We start from the raw sequence: 17,241 nt of genomic DNA, 5'->3' as shown, positions 1-17,241 counted from the left end.
GTGCGCGCATGCATTCTGGTCCTAAGATGCAACCTCTCCTTAACAGTTAAGATGGCAATTAAACTCCTCTTAGTTCGGTAAAAGGGAGAAATGTGATACTTTTGGTGAGGGGGGGGGGATGTAAAAGTATTTCCTTTCTTGAAATGTTGGTTATTTTGTTCATTTATTACACTAGAAGCTCAGAGAGCTTGTAAAATATAGCCAGCTGAAACTACAATTGCTATCTGACTGCCGCCTTTTGTGGTATTAAGGGACGGGTAGGACCGGGGCTAGCTGGTTAGCAAGCTATCTTCAATAGCCATCTCTGCAACACCGTACATACAAGTCATTGTTATGACATCAACACTGTTGCTGCTTCAAATTCTGTTAATGTAGCCCCTTAAACAGATGATTAAAATAATGTTTTGGTGCAGCTCTAATCAGAAGCAACACCATAAAAGCAAATCAACACATAATCGGATTAATTTGGCCTTCAAGTAATGAACAAAAAAAAAAAAACTAGAGTTAAATCACACCAGGTCTGTTGGAGGAGAGAGGGGGGCAGATGAAACCAGGAGGAGCAAAACATCATTGGAATCAATGAGGACACGATTCCTCATTCAGCCCATTAGTGGAGAAATTTGTAACTCTGTGGATCCATTACACTTCTAATTCCAGTAAATGGTTATCTGTTCCCCTCTGTGACTCGATATGAGCCAATACCAATACATTTTAAATCCTCAATGGAGTGGCTCCTCTAAATAAAGCGCAACACAGTAAGAGACTCCGTACTTGTTTTAACAGTGTTACATATGCTTCACAGTCAAACACACACTGTTGTGTGTTCGACTACAACGTACACGTACATTATATTTCACACCAGAGAAAAAAAAATCTTTGCGCAGATGATGATTCTGCAAATTACTAAATCACTAGTCTGTCAGTCTTCTCAATAGGCTACAGTGAGGTTATTTGAAGGCTCGGTTGAAATTATCTGCTATCAGCCCCGGTGTTTCAAAATAATCAATCAACAGAAGTGGTGGAAGAAGTGCCAGAGACCTTTTCTCAAGTAGAAGCAGATAAAGAAAAAAAAAAGACAATGAGTAACAACACCTGGGACACACAGCATGTGTGGGCAGCACAGGTCACGCATGTCTGCAGCAGCGCGTCATTGGGAGATTCTGCGCCCCTGCCAATTTTTTCTGCATCACAGGAGTCGTTCTCAGAGAAAACAGACGATGAAAATGATCTGTTGATGGTTGTATCGACATAATAGCAGCATTTCACTACAGTTTGTACATGTCACAGAAATGAAGAAAATATAAAACATGTCAGGTGAAGGGCAGTATTTTTCCAGTCTGCTCTCTCTCTCTCTCTCTCTCTCTCTCTGAACAACAGTAAAAGAAATTCACATAATCACAGTTATCGATCCTTATCGAAGACACTAACTCCATGTAGAAAGATGGGGCTGGCAGTAGACAGCAGTAGACAGCAACACTGTCTGTGGAGACACTACAGGCGTACGAGCCACAGCAGCTCAGCCAAGCACATAGATGTAGGCAGTGTGTCCCATTTATAATGAGAAAGGGGTCCGTTGTTTTGATAAACCTATAGAAAGCTACCGTCTCTGCAGTTACCCTCAGCTCTAGACACCATTTTAGCATCTGTCAGCTGATGGTTTTGTTTTTTTGGCCTGCTACTTTACTGTTTGATAAATTCTAATCTGAGGTTGGGTAGGTTTCCGGCTTCAACCAGTTCGATTCTGTGCCACCTGACATTTGTCACGTGTAACGTCAGGTGGAGAGAACATCAACATTTAATCTTTTATCATATTTGTTTTTGATTGTATGGAAATGAATGAAATCTTAAGGTGTACGTACACATTACAATCAAATTACGAAGAAATAACTGAAATTATAGTAAACATCTTAAGATAAAACAATTTAAATGCAGCAAAAATACCAAAAATGAAAGGATTTGTAAAGGCAACACTTTTTCCTAAAATAAAATATCATCTGGCACATTGCAAATAATGTTACATGTCAACCTGTGACAGCTGTTCCATGACATCTCTGACTATAAATACAGTATACAGGATAAATGATCTTTCCTGACTGGCCAATCTGCCACAAGTGTGAAATCCCCTTAGAAGTCCCTCATCGCTTAAGTTCACCAGGCAGTTTTATTGCTCTGCTCATACTGTGTGCGATATCCATGTGACAGCATGAGCGGCATTAGAATAATCCTCTGCTGAATCCACAAGTTCAAGACAGACATAAAAAAAAAATGCATCTCATTAACGGTAGGATTTCAGAGGAGAAAAGAAAAAAAACATTTCTGCTCTGGTGTGCAGGTGTTTTACATCTCAGCAACAATTATGTTTTTGAATTAAATCTCCAGGAATAATCCAAATATGAAAATTAAAAAAAATATATGACTTTGGAAATGACTACGCAGCACTGAGATGCCTGTCTGGAGATTACAGGTGCTCTATCTGCACCGTACAGCGTATGCAATATTTCACACACTCCCAGCTGATTCTATTATGGGCTGAAAAAAGAGGCAGCAAAGAGGCAGGAAGTGTCGAGAATAAACTTTGAGATTTAGATGCCCAAAAGCCATCTCAGCTTGAGACTCTAAATAAATGCACTTTTCCTTGATAACACAGAGCTGGTTTGCTTCTCTGGTCTGACAAAGTGAAGCCGCCGCAGACTCAGCAGAGTGACAGCAAAGATAAAATGGGTTCTTTTGGGGGGCTGGAATAGAAAAGCACTGTAAACTCGGAGGCAGCCTGCCAGTGTTTCTTGATAGTAGCTGAAAAAAAAAAAACCTAAGCTGTATTCGCAGACAAAGGAGCTCATCCAGGTTCGCAGAGGCCGGAGGATCATATCCGTTTGGCGCCCGGATCAGTCAAATTCTCAGCTGCAAATGTGCACTTGAGGACAGAGGGCCAGATCTGAGAGCAGGGGTCTGTTTATCACAGCTCTGTCAAACCATTTAGGCAGGGCCTCAATCTAGATTTTTGCGCAGAAGAAAAAAAAAAATCAGTGCTATTATATGATTCAACAACCCACAGGCACCAAGCAAATGACACTCAAAATTGACTGCTATGTGAAAATGAAGGTTTATTCAAATGACTTCTCCAGATGAACTCTAACAATGCGAGTCACCGGAAAAAGGAAGGTGGGCGTCGAAAAGTTCTTCGCAAAAAACCTCCTATTTGGTGACAAAATTACAAATAACCCCCCGCCCCCTCTTTCTCTCTCTCGCTCTGTCTGGCTCTCTCTTTCACTCAGTCACACAAATGACCACACACAAATTCAAAATCACTCACCAGTGCAGTGCTGTCAGCAAAGTCCCCTGACAGTCTATCACGGCTGTGGAAACAGCTCAAGTGTTATGTATGAGAAGAACGCTAGCGAAAACAAGCATGAGACTCTGGACGCTGCACACACAGAGCACCACCAGCACACAGCACCGTCCAAGATTTCATCCTGATCTCATTGTCGGGCGCTCGCTGCGGCCAAGGCTATGCACAAAATGCCACCGCTACATCGCTGGATTGTGAGGAAGAACAATTAAATTATTGTTTGTTTTTACAAAACAGGAAGCAGAATTTCCCTTTGTCTTATTTTTAGGATTTGTGTTGCAACATATGAAGCTGCTGCGCTGAATGTGCTGATGGAGAAGCTGAAGAAAAGGGGGAAAATAAGGATGCAGTGAAGAGAGGAGAGTTCAGTACACAGGTCTGAATAGTATGGTTCCTAGTGGTTCGGCTGAATTGTTATTCTTTTCAGTGAAATGTTAAAAAGGATAGAACAAATTGTACCTATCAAAGAATAAAAAAAACTCATTTTGATACAGACACTGCTATTGTTGCCACAAGTCCTGTCTGATCATCTGTTTCTATGGTGACCACCATCAAGTGGTAAAGTGTAGAAAAATGCAAAAGCATTCAGTGACCTGCTTTTCACAGTTTGATTTGAAATAAGCCCCCTCCCTCTGTTAAACACTGTTTGGGAAGGTGACGTCCAGTCGTTTGCTCTGCTTTATTCCACCCGTACAGCAATCGCCATCGGCTGAGCGATGAGAAGAAGGAGGAAGCCGACGGAGGGAAAAGGCAGGAGAAGTGCGCTGCTGTGGGGGAGGGGAGAGCCTGGATGCTGAGGCAATTGCTTGAGTGTGGAGGCTGTTTGGAAAGGGAAGGAAAGGGAAGGGAAGAGGAGCAGGGGCTGCCAACCATCTCCACACAAGGCAAGGTGGGGTGTCAGGCAGGCTAGAGGAACATATGGCTGTAGGCCATTAACACAGCCAGGAGAGCGCATATTACCAAGTGAAGGCAATTCTGAATACTGTTGTACAGGGAGCCAGTTGAGCAAAACGGCAATCTATGGATTTCCTTTAGGCCAAACGAGCACTATCGGTCATACAGGAAAAAAGCCACTGGGGATGTGTCCAAACCTACCAGGGCTGTGAATGATTTTCTCTTTATTATAAATCGAGCGAGAAATGATCAGAAAGCCATTTTCCTTCCATAAAACAGACTGAATGAGTGAGAGCTATAATCTCGTATTGATCTAAGCTATTAAATCTACTTAAGTCATGAAGAGGAGTTACGCAGCTGAACGCAGGGAGACAAGAGAGGGGTTTTTAAGCCTTAAGAGATCTCCGGCTCAGATGGTGCTAAGGAGAGGTAACTCGCTGTTAAGAAGTAAGTGTCCCTATTGTTTCTTTCAAGTTTGTCACTTGAGCTGGAGAGCAGATTATTCCTGTAAACTCAAGCATGTCTGAGTGACAAAAACATTAAGAGACTTCCCGGAGGAAGGCTGGAGGACGACATGTTCATGTGGCATTGTGTTTAGGCCGCAGGATTGATTCACCTGCACTTCAGGCACAGTTGCAGCTCCACCAATCAATGCTAACACTGCAAGTGCATCACAACCTTTTTCACAACCTCGTAAATATCCCTTATCATGCTCATTTTAAGGTTAATACTTTTATTTTGGGTGTCTACGACAAAATCATAATGCTTTAAACCTTTGAACTCTGCAATATAAATGGTCCCCCAGTGCCTGCACTGGTATTTTTTCCTATTGTGATGTCATTTCTTGGCGTATCTTCAAATTGATCGTACCTGTATCCCTGAAATCGATACAACCTAAGCTAAAGGTTTTTTGAAGGCAATAAACATTTATAAATGAATTTACTGTATTGAAACTATGTCAGAAATTAATTTACAAAATATAAAAGTCAGATGTTTTTTCCCTCAGATTTTTTAAAATGTTTATATGCTAAAAATGTTTAACAAACATTATTTTTCTCTCTCTAAATGAACAGTTTTAGCGCCTGTCTCTTCAAGGCTCCCGCTCCTGAAATGCCCAGTCTGCTGTGATTGGTCAGCTCATGGTCATGTCGGGGAAATAACTGAGCTCGGTGACAGTATAGCAGTGACATCACAACCTTACAGAACGGCATGTTTACAGTAACGTTTCTTAATATGTGCGTTTTGACACTTTGACTGTATTTATATAACTGCATTATAATCAGAATGGGTTAGGGTTTACACAAGTGGAGTCACAATATTATCTCAGTTATGAATGTATAACACTTTGCCCTTTGGGTGTCCAACCATCATCTCGACAGGGGTTAATACAGGTCCACAGTTTGTGTTATTATTAATTACCATAAAAGTGTCCTCCTCACAACAACATGGCATGACGTCCTCTGAGACAAAGGCAACTGAGACCCGGTCAATTATTTCTATCTCCTCGTGGCATGAGGAGACGACTGAGGCATTGTGGGGAATGGGAAACGTTTCTGGTGCTTTTCATCACACGAGTTCATCCCAGGTCTTCCGCCACACCTCCTCTCCCAATGATTTATTGCCATCCAACAGGGACTTGACAAATCCCTAAAGACACAATTACCGTGCTCCCCCTTGGGAAGCCTGCACAGTTCATCTAAAAGGGATAATGAATCCAGGATGTCATAGCTGGTGCGCTGCAATGCCCATTATGTGGAGTTCATCCCCAGTGCAATTACTGTATGTACAGTAGACATAGCAGGTAAATCTCACCGATGTGTGGAGAAAACCCGTGTTTGTTTATCTGAAATTAGTCAAGCTAATTTCAGTTATTCAATACAACAAACTAGAACAGGCTGCCTTCATGGAGAGCAGAATGGGTAGCTGTTCAGCAGACGCCAATATACAGGGGGTGGACAAAATATCCCGAACACCTTTTAATAAAATTACACATCCTTGCATGAAATCTTTGTAAAGCTGATGAAGTTCAGTTAATTTTTAGACTGTGTGAGGTGTTGACTCATCTCTGTGGTGATTTTGAGGGTGTAATGTTTCTTCTTGTTGTAATGAACTGAATTACAGTGAAAATATAACCATTATGTGTGCGACAACATCACAAAAAGTTAGAAGAACCAACACCTCTATGACGGCCCGTCTCATAAAATGGAACATTAAGCAACATAACGTCAGTATTCATTGCAAGTCTGTTGTAACAGGCTGCATTATATTATAGAGATCTTCATGATATCAAATGTACAGTATGTGGCGTAGCCTGGAAAACATCGGAATCAGAAAGTGTACAGAAAGAATACAATCTTGACATGTGGAAGAAGTATTCAGAGCTGTTACTCAAGTAGTAAAACCACAAAATAAAAATGCTCCATTTAAAGTAAAAGCCCTGCATTCGAAATCTCACTAAAGGAAAAGCACAGAAGTATTTTGAGCAAAATGTACTTTAAGTTTAAAAAGTAAAACTCAATTTCACAGTGACACTTGTGTTTCTGATTACAAAAAGGTTCTTATTATTTAACAAAAAGGTCTGTCTCTGTTGCAATCATTTCCATAATGTTGTCGGACTACCTCAGCCTGTCAGTAGCAAAAACAAGCATTTTTAGTGGATGTAACCTTGACGGTCGCCGTTGCCCCGAAGGATTACATTGAAGCCATTACAGCCGTGTCGCAGCTGCCAGCTGAGGCTTTCTACAGAACCTATTGCAAAACTTTTGGTTAGTATGAATCATTAACACACAAAAACAAGTAAATTCCTCAGAATTCCTCTTTCCCCATGCTAATTTTGCTTTAATTAGGCACTGGTGAAACTTTAGTAACTTTTGATGAACATAATAAATATTAATAATAGACTGTCAACGTTGTTTAAATAAAGATTACCAGCAAAGTGTATCAGTATATTATTGAATTCAGACCCAGATTTTTTTTATCACTACACCTCTTTGTGACACTGCAAACATTACTCATGTCTGTCATGCTGCAATATTCAAGGCAGGCAGATAGTAAGGAAAACATACTGCACTGTTAATACAGTCAAATGAACCAAGAGTGAAATACATCTCAACAAGAGAGCTGTGAGGTATCCAAGCACGTGGCGTATCGCAGGTGGAGCTCAGCAGGGACACACACTCCTCTCCTGAGTTCTCACCCTGAGCACATTATATTTAATTGGAAACTCCTGCTCTCACCTGATCTGCAGCTTCCCCGCTGAAGCCACTTTAACCCTTCGACCCCGCAGGGCCGTGGCAGAGAGCACGACACCGGGAAGGGACGACACGCTCTCGGTGTAATGATCCAGAATGAATAATGGTCAGTGTATCCCGGGGACGGCGTGGCCTTTCACAGCTGGCTCATATCCGGGGGTTCACTCGCGCCAGTGTTTACCAGAGCTCTGGAGCTCCCGACGTCAGGCGACCCCGGAGCTCAGGGGCTACGGCCTCTTACTCAAATGATTGGAACTATTAGGCCTCGGGCGCAATAGAAACCTCTCCATTTTCATTTCAATTACTGCTGCTGATGATAAAACATAGATCGGGCCATGACATTGGCTGCTTGGCTAATCAGTGGCGATAGATGTTTCCAATTAATTATGCTGGCTGGCTTCAGTGCGAGACAGAGTCTGCATCAAAGCAATAATCACCCTTAATTTCATTTTGTAAATATAAGCTTTATGTATATTTGTTGCACAACAGCAATAACTTAATTGAGGCTATGATTATATAACAATTATTTTTCCACAACATAGGTCAGGTAATTGATTTTTTATTTACCCACCCGGTGGCAAGAGTCTCAAAGAATTACTATATGTAATCATGACTCTACGGTCATGTTAAATATTTTCTGCCTCTTTTCCTCAGTCTTTAATACTACACAGGTCCAAACATCTGAAAAATACAGCTGCAAGAGTTCAAATATTGAGCACACAGGTAGGTGATTCATTATTCAAAGCCGCTCCAGTCAAATACTGCATCTATGCACACATAAACACATGAATAAACATTACCAGTTGATCCAGTCTATATGCAACCAACCCCCTGCCGCCCACACACACACTTTAAAATGAGCAGATAGCTGGGATATTCTATTTTTTACCCTATAGCAGTGAATCACAGGAAAGCCTTGTAGCGCTATGAAAAAGAGGGGGCTGACAGAAACGTCTGAAAACAATCAAAATCAACCAATGACTTTATCGAAGAGATGAGAGTTTTTGATCTTTGTGCCGTAGTTTGCGTCGTGACCAAATCAACAGATGACATGTGACATTATGTTTCATGTACAACACAGACAGTCAGTGGAAAAACATATACAAACATGGAGATTATTAGTTCAGTAAGCAGAGAGCAGAGAGTAATTGTTACCTGGAGTCAACAGAAAATAAATGACTTGAGACTCAACTTGGACTTGAACAGGAACAACAAATCTGCACACATATGGGGCTTAAGAGCCTGAATCTGTTCTTAACAGAGATATTCTGCAAACAGCAGACAGACGGACAGGGCCAGGATGTAACAAGAGGAAGAAGAAGAAGAAAAGAAGATGGAGAAGAAGAAGACAAAGAAGAAGAACAAAAAAGATAAAGATGAAGAAGGAGGTGATGATGAAGAAGAAGAATTGTGTCCTATCACATTTATTTCACTGAATATCAGTAATTATAATACAACCTCAATTAATCACCATGCTTTCTGAGGAGTTGGAATTAGTTTGAGACGTATCTGGCAGAGAGCGCCTGCACTACAAATGTGCTGTGTCACCAGAAGAGTGAAATAAAATCTCAGAGCAAACAAATATAAGCATTTAAATAAACAGCGTAGTCTATCATGAAGTAACTTTCTGCCTACAAATCCTGGAAAACACATCTAAGTATGACTTATTTGCAGAATTTTCTGAATTCCACTGCAAGTGCAATGATCACACACACCACACATTTGCATGAAATTCAAATCACTCTGAAAAGAGGAAAAAAAAAAAGGTTTATGCTGATGATACAGTTTATGAATAATTGCTTTTCATAGCTGATGAGTGAATTTAAAAACACTTCTCAGAGCTTGTGAAGATCTTAACGCTGTGTTTTTCCACCATGTTAGACCCCAACAACACTATACAAAATGTCAGGGACTCATGTGTTGACAGACTTGCAATGAAAATGAGTTTCCCCGTGAAATAAATCATCAGCTCTTTTTCTTTTTTGGTGATTATTTCTCTAATCTGGAAACTGCCCCGTCTTAAATTACATAAATACACATTCGATCTTCTGCATACACGGGAGGTTTGGGTAACTGCATCCTGTAAAAAATCCAACCCTGGAATTCATGAAATTAATTTAGTTGCAATACACTGATTGGCTTCACGGTTGGGAGAACCTAAACGTCTGTTACTGGCAGCTACAGTTTATTTTGGGTCCTCCAGAATCAGCTCCACTAATGAACAGATTGCCTCTGGCTTGGTATTTAATCCTTTGTAGTGGTGAACAGCATTGCTGGTGTTAATGGGACATTTATCTAAACTCCTGATGTATTTTAAGACTGCACGTACTGTAGTACGTCTGAATCAGATGATGAGTCAAAGTCAGGTCATCAGCAGCTCTGTGGTGGTACAGTCTAAATAACCCTGTGATGCTATTAAAATACCGTTATTTCACTATTTGTTTTCCACATGTTCATGATGAAGAGGCCGTTCTGTCACATAAGAGTTTTTACACAAGTCACGTTGGTGAATCCACAATGGCTGGATTCCATTTAGCTGCTTCCTTTCATGCAAGCCGGCTCACCTAGGCCCCGTTAACATGACAACAGACAATATTAACTTCCAAGTTCAGGGCGGTAAGGGTGGCGTTTTCAAAAGATTACACCCTGAAACCCATTTTTTCCAAGTTTTTGTTTCCAGGCCCTGAAACGCTGTTGGCGTATGAACAAACGGCCAAAACGCAACAGAAGTTGACCATTTTATGCAAAAACCTCGCGTGAACAGCCCCTTCAAGTACATGTCCATCCACCTGCAAGTAATTCTTGATACGATATGACTCACCGCGTGATAGTTATGGTATCGCGATACAGCGATTCTGATTTTCAACATGAGACGAAACATATCAAATTCATACTCATAACAAATAGGGGACAGCATATTGGTAGTGTAGTGACTAATTGCTGCTATATGTAGCTGCTGTTAACTAGTTAGCATAATTAGCTGTGCAGCTAGCAGTCCCGAACCGGAGCTCAGAGCACTGGGGGAGTGTCGATGTTTACACCACTAACACAGACACACACACACACACACACACACACACACACACACACACACACACACACACACACACACTTACTGCAACTTCATGTCAAGTCATGTCCATGTGATCCATCATACCAATGTACAGTTGCCATGAACTGGCAAAAGGCTGGAGTTAAAATGTTTAAAAGAAGATTCATTTTTCCTTTTTCTTCTTATTCTTTTCAATCCATGTTAATCAAGTTAACAGAAGTTTACACAACTGGTGTTACGGAGAAGTGACTCTGATAGGTCACACTGTCAAGGGAATCTCTTGAAAGCACTGCACCTTTTGATAAAAATATCAATATTTGGCTCCAGTGTACTGATAATCTTATCACGAGAGAAAGCAATAAGATATATTGCAGCATCAACATTTTGCCCCGACCCTGGTGTGGAAATTGTAACCTTCTGAAATTAATATGAGACAAACAGAAACACCATATTTCCATCACTTTTTCTACATTGTTTTTCGCCTTTTGAAGTTTGATTGGCGCTTTTTTAATTATGTCATCATGTTCCGCATTCTTCCTACAATGGTTTGACGGCACTGGACTGGAAAATTAGTGCCACGAGCTGTTTCTCTCGAAGAGCCTACTCATAATCATCACATAACAGTAGCTGGAGAAAACATGCATTAATTTGTATTTTATTTCCGCAATTCACAGTTATAATTTTCCGTTTAATTCATGCATTCACTACAATCATGGCTCACTGGAACACTTGAATAGAACAGAGCCATCGTTATGTAGTAGTAGTGTAGTATTACCTGTGCTGTTCCTACTATGACCAGTCAGCATGTCTGCTGTGAAATAACGGTTGCCCACACAGGTGTCTTCAATCATTCTGTCTGATTTGACAGACTGAAGTTGGGTGGAGCTTTGCGAGCGATAACAGGGAAAGCTGTCTCGCCCTAAACGGTGCTACACAACTTAAAGTGGAGTCAGGCAGCTGTCAGTCAAGCTCAGTTCATACACGCCCACGCAGTCCCGAGAAGACGTCTAATTAGGAAACAAGCGAAAACGTCCGTGTGGTGTTTTAGCTGAAAGTGGCTGAAGACAAGATCACCCTTTGTCCTAAAAATGACACTCACATAAACAGTATACTGATAATATACTATCAATATGTTTTAAGTTGCCAACGTGTGTTTCTATAGGAGTCAAATGTATGGAACGCATGGTCTCTTAGTCCAGCATGTGGTTATGTTTAGGCAACAACAGTACCTTGGTTTCAGTTACATGTTGATCAAGCAAACATGTCGTGTACCTCAAGTCACTTCTGACTTTCTAGGTCTTTGAGTGCCTTAAAGGGGCAATATGTAGTTGTGCAGAGGAAATTCAAACTCAGAATTTTAACGTTTACAATATTAATAAGGTAATAATACATCACGTACATAATTTAACATAAGGAATAAAAGTAACATATAAACATTTGTAACTGAAAAGGTACAGAAGTAACATATTTATTTAATGTCCCCCATGCTAATCCAGCTTGGTTTAAGGCTGCTCCTGGCTAATGTCTGCTCACGGGAAAAGAAAATGGACAAAATGAGACTCAGGCTGGCAAAACAACATGAAATCAGAGACTATTGTGCCCACAGAGACCTGTCTCCACCACAACATCTCAGATCAAGCTGTTGCACTCGACCGCGTTCTGAGCCGAAGGAGCGCAGGCGTACGAGAAGAGGTGGACTCTGTGTTTACAACATCGATGCTTGGTGCTCACACACAGTCAAAGGAGATGGACAGTGTTTCCCAGATGTTGAACTTTTGACATAAGGATGCTGACCACATTATCATCACCATCTGGTTGCTGCTGCTTACATAAACTCTGATGCAGATTCAGAAGATGCACTTCGTGTTTATGTGTATATAAATGCTGTCTATACCTATGTTCTGTAATTTGTGGAGCATGAAGGAGTTTTCAAACTTTCATTTCGTTATGCAACCCTGTGTTGTATAATGACGAATAAATCCCATTGTACACCTGTCACTGGTAGGCTGCAATGGTCATGTTGTTTTGGGAGTCACTGGCAGTTGACTTATTCAGTCATTGTGGTGTGAGGATGTGCTGGTGTGGCTCTATCCTGGTGCTGCAGTTTGATGTTATTAGTGCAACTACAGCATGCTGCACTTTTTCTTCTTCTCCTCCATGCTGCGCTTGGTCAGTAAATGATTTGGCTTTGTATTATTGGCTGGATTTATCGTGTGGTCTGATGCATATCATCCCTAATGCATATATTATAATTCAAAGAGACAGTACTGAGAAAAACAGAAAAGAAACTGTGATCAGTTTGTTCAACAGACCATCTCACGACTGAGCAGATGTTACTGCACTGCGGACTCTGTGAGAGTTAAGGCAGCTTGTTGTTCAACCTATTTCTGCAATATATAACTCCCTAATAACAAAATTTTAATGTCTTCCACACGGTGTATTTATTATTAATTGGCATTAGCGCTCTACACAATATGAGCCGGGCTGCACTCGTTCCTTGTTTTTCACTCTCGCAGTGTTAAAGTCCTCTTTTGTTATCCAAACACCTGTCATGCCTGCAATGCACAAACAAGGCAGAAGTAACTCAGCTTGGTGTTATTGTGCTGAGAGTCACATCAACAAAAGTAACAAGAGGATGAATCGCTCACACACAGAGCCTGACATGCACATGCATAAAATGACACTGTAGTAACAATAAAGGTACGTGTTGGGGGGTGGATTGTGTTGCTTATCGTGTCAGGCATTATACCTGTTAGTGCTGTTACCTCAACCAATAACTTCACTCTTGTTTGTGCCTCCCCCTCCCCTCCTTCCAGCCTGTTTTTCAGGCCGAGCAGCCTGTACAGTACATTAATTGCAACGTGATGTAATGCCAATTTATCCTCAGCAGCACAACATCTCCCCGCAGCCGCGTTAGAAAACCAACTCGATACCACAAAGCCACAACTGGCATCACTCCAGGAGAAAATATGCTGCTACCAGACATCCTACATGTCTCATTTGGAACGTGCATCATACTGAGGTGGTGATCAAAAGCGCCTTGGGCTCCTGTTCAAAAGGATTGAGGAACAGCTCATGCCTTTTTATACAATGTAGAGGTTGTCAGAGGTTACAGCAAAGAGGAACAATTCTGAGTTCCTACGTGCTCTCTTCCAACATACACACACCTCTGTTTTCTTTTCTTGTGCCTAACTTCAGTCAGTCCGAAATATTTGGCGTGTGATCTCCGGGAACAAAAGGTTACTATGTCAGAAAAGGGTACACAGTTTTGTCTGTTATTATCCAGCAGGAAGGACAAAAGAGCCAGTAATTGTGCCGATTTAATGTGCAGCGGAGAGTATTTTAACTCGTGTTCCAGACAGTGCTTTTTTCCACAAGTAACAACGATAAAAAAAACACAGATCTGGGGAGTTGGGCAGCTTCCTCGCTAGTAAACAACAAGCCTCATAAATATTTCATCTTATTCTTTCTCTGCTGTATCACCTGTTCTGGCAGGCGCTCGTACAGTAACGCCTCCGTGTGCTTTTTCATATTTCAGAGGAGATCTTCCTTAATACCAGGTGATGCTGTCGACAGAGCGATTTCATTTCATGTTCCAGCATCAAATGTTTGCCCCGGTTTATTACTGAAATCATTCCTATACCATAGGAATAAAAAAAAATAAAAAAAACAACCTAAGTTTAGGTGCAGTGCTGCAATCCTGAATACTCAAGGAGAGGTTGCCATGGAAACAGAGTTACATTGGCCAGAAATGAAAGCGTCTGAGGATTTAGACTTTCACTGTACATAAATTTTTAACCATAGATTGTTTCTACATCAGGCTTTTCCACCGACTTCACATGGCCACGACCCGCTCCTCCGTGTGTCTGTGAGGCACAAAGGTGGGCCAAACCATCCAAACCAGTTTAATTAACGCTGATCGGATCACACATGCTCCTGTGACACAAACGCCTGCTAATACACCAACGATAATCCAATCACATCGCTGCGCTGCATATTTTCATACCTTAAAATCGAGGCGACCTGCACACAACAGCAGGCTGCTTCAGGTTAATTAGCTGCACATTTTAATTACTCTAATTCTGATTTCTGCACCACATGTTTACTTGTTATTAATTAGCTGAGTCAATAAATAATTAAGTGAAATAAAAAAGAAGCAAAGCAAGAAGCTGTAGTAGAGAGAATCAGGCGTACAAACGCACAAAGACTGACATATCTCACACTATACACTGATACTTTAAAGGGGCACTATGTAGTTTTGGAGAAGAAATTCGAACTCAGAATTTTCACATTTACAACATTAATGAGGTAATAATACAAACTCAGAAATGTTTATTTTTTCCATAACTGAATAAACAAGCTGTTCTCAGAGGACAATAAGGTCCCCAGAACACTGTTTGAAGCTAGAAAGGTGGCAGGGTCCGCCACATATAAACAAAGTAAAACAGTATGAAACTGTGTTGTCCTGTAAGGTCAGTTTGTTTATTCAGTCATGAAAACAAAGAGTTTGTTTATTTAGTTTGTTTAGGCCAAATTAGATTTCAATTTCTACATAGTGCCCCTTTAACATCCATGTGCACCATGCACATCATAACCTCAAGAAGCAGATAACGCTCAGCTGCAACCTCAGATAAAACTGCACTAAATGCCTCTCAAAGCCATCTATTTGCAGCTGAATATCTTTTTTGCTAATTGCTGTCTGCAGTGTCAGCCTGTAAGCCTCTCTGTCACATCTCCATATGCTGTTTTCTCTGAACCAAGCCATTACAACTGTTCCCTCCGCAGCCCTGAAGGAGCTCTCCCCTACACTATATCAGCTGTGTCAAATAAACGGTTGAATTTAAAATGACCACAGTGGAAGAATTTCACCCGGGGCATTACTCATCTCGTGGAAATGGAATTCCCTAATTCCAAAGGGACCTTAGAAAGCAAATTATTATCCCCTCTGAGAACAGCAGCAGCCACGAGGTAGGTGCTGTGCGGCCACAAAGGCAGAGGGGTGAAATTTGTTTCAGACGAGGGAAAGAAAATACTGCATATATAGCCCTAACGGTGACCTGCCAGAGGTTCAAAGTGTTTGACGTTCATATTTAGCTTGAAACTTTAATACACGGATGAATAAATGTCTTCATAAAATCAATCATCTATGATCTATATATAAATGCTAACCACTGCCATAACAAGCTCCTCTGCATTTTTGACACCAAAAATCAATAAAATGCAATCAAGAGCTCAGTAGTGAGTCCATTTGGGTGTCAGCTGTCAACACTGATGCAAGAGCTCGATATTTTTTATAAGATTCGTTGCTAAAAACGATGTTGCGGCACCTCAGGATCATCGAAAAGACAATAAAACATCCTTCAGCCTGCAGCACCTCACCATGCAGTAAAACAGGCCTGTTAGAGTGTTGTTGTGTACTCACCTGTAGTCTCTACTATCCCTTCTAGTATCACCACGATTTCAAACTGCTCTGTTTGCATGGACCTCTGGGAGAGGTCGTAGAAGGGGCTTTTGGTGTCAATCACATGGCAGATCGTGAGTGGTGAGACGAGAAAGAGCTGGTCTGCCCCGGTGCTGAAACCCACGTCCAACTCCAACTGATCCAGCGGAAGAAACTCGCCTTCGGGAGTCTGGCGAGACTACGGAAGCGTACAGGAAGAGACAGAGACAAGAGATGTTTGGTGGTGGGGGGAGGAAGGGGGTAAGACAGACTTCTCTACAGCTTCTCAGGAGGATTTGTGCGAGGCTCTTACATTTTCTGTGCAGTGCAACAAAGCAAAAAAACTTACACTACGTCTAAAGAGGCATCTCTACTGCAAGAACATCCTCCTCAGCTACGGTTGCTACTAATTCATTTTCAGATTAATCGATTAGTTGTTTGGACTTTAAAGTGTCAGAAAATGTTGACGAAGATGACGTCTTCAGATGTCTTGTTTTGTCCTCCACAACCCAAATGTATTCAGTTCACTGTCATGGAGGAGTAGTGGTGTCACGATATCACGATATTCACGATAACCGTGATATTGAGTAATCTAATGGAGATGTTAGGTCTTGATTTACAGTTATGGTTACAGACTCTCTCCACCTGCCTACACTCGTACTTTGAGGGTCATGTTTTTTGCCTGAAATGCGAGAAAAAAACATTAAACAGAGTTAAAGATGAAGTCGATGATGGCATTCGATAGACCACAATAATCGTGAGGTGAAAATAATATTAGAAACATGTAGAACGCTTCTTAAACATTTTTAATTCTTTGCGAAGGTGCTTGGTAAGACTGCAGTGTGGCTGTAGTAAAACTTACACGGCTTAGTTTATACTTTTTTTATTTAGATCCCGACCGGTCGGCTGATCGCACATACTGTAGATCGGTATCAGCGTATACGTTGTCGATATCAGACGATATTAAAACTTTTTAGTTTTTTTTAAGAACACAGTGCAGAAAACGACGCTTGTGGTGAATCATGATTATTACATTTCAAATAAAATTCACTGTTTCAGTGCACTGATGTCATTTTAGACGATAAGGTTAATGGTTAAACTGTAAAATATCTTTGTCACAAGTGTTCGATCGCCACACTTGAGGGATCACTGCAAAAACTGTGTGTATATCGGCCAATGTATAGATATCAGAATTTGTCGGGCTCTAATTTTAATTGCCTACAGTATACTATCAGTGTTTGTATATTACCAAAAT

General features: G+C 41.1%; 1 protein-coding gene across 1 annotated transcript in view; it reads right to left on the bottom strand.

Annotated features, from left to right (window-relative positions):
* Positions 1–17,241, bottom strand: part of kcnj3a (potassium inwardly rectifying channel subfamily J member 3a) — a 29,602-nt gene that overhangs the window by 10,229 nt on the left and 2,132 nt on the right. The window contains exon 2 of the mRNA XM_084362497.1: positions 15,969–16,185. Within this exon, the coding sequence (XP_084218623.1) occupies positions 15,969–16,185 (217 nt within the window). The remainder of the gene's footprint in view (positions 1–15,968; positions 16,186–17,241) is intronic.

Source organism: Pagrus pagrus, assembly GCF_965226575.1.
Source record: "Pagrus pagrus genome assembly, chromosome: 9".
NCBI lineage: Eukaryota > Metazoa > Chordata > Actinopteri > Spariformes > Sparidae > Pagrus > Pagrus pagrus.
This window is presented reverse-complemented; position numbering and strand designations above follow the sequence as displayed.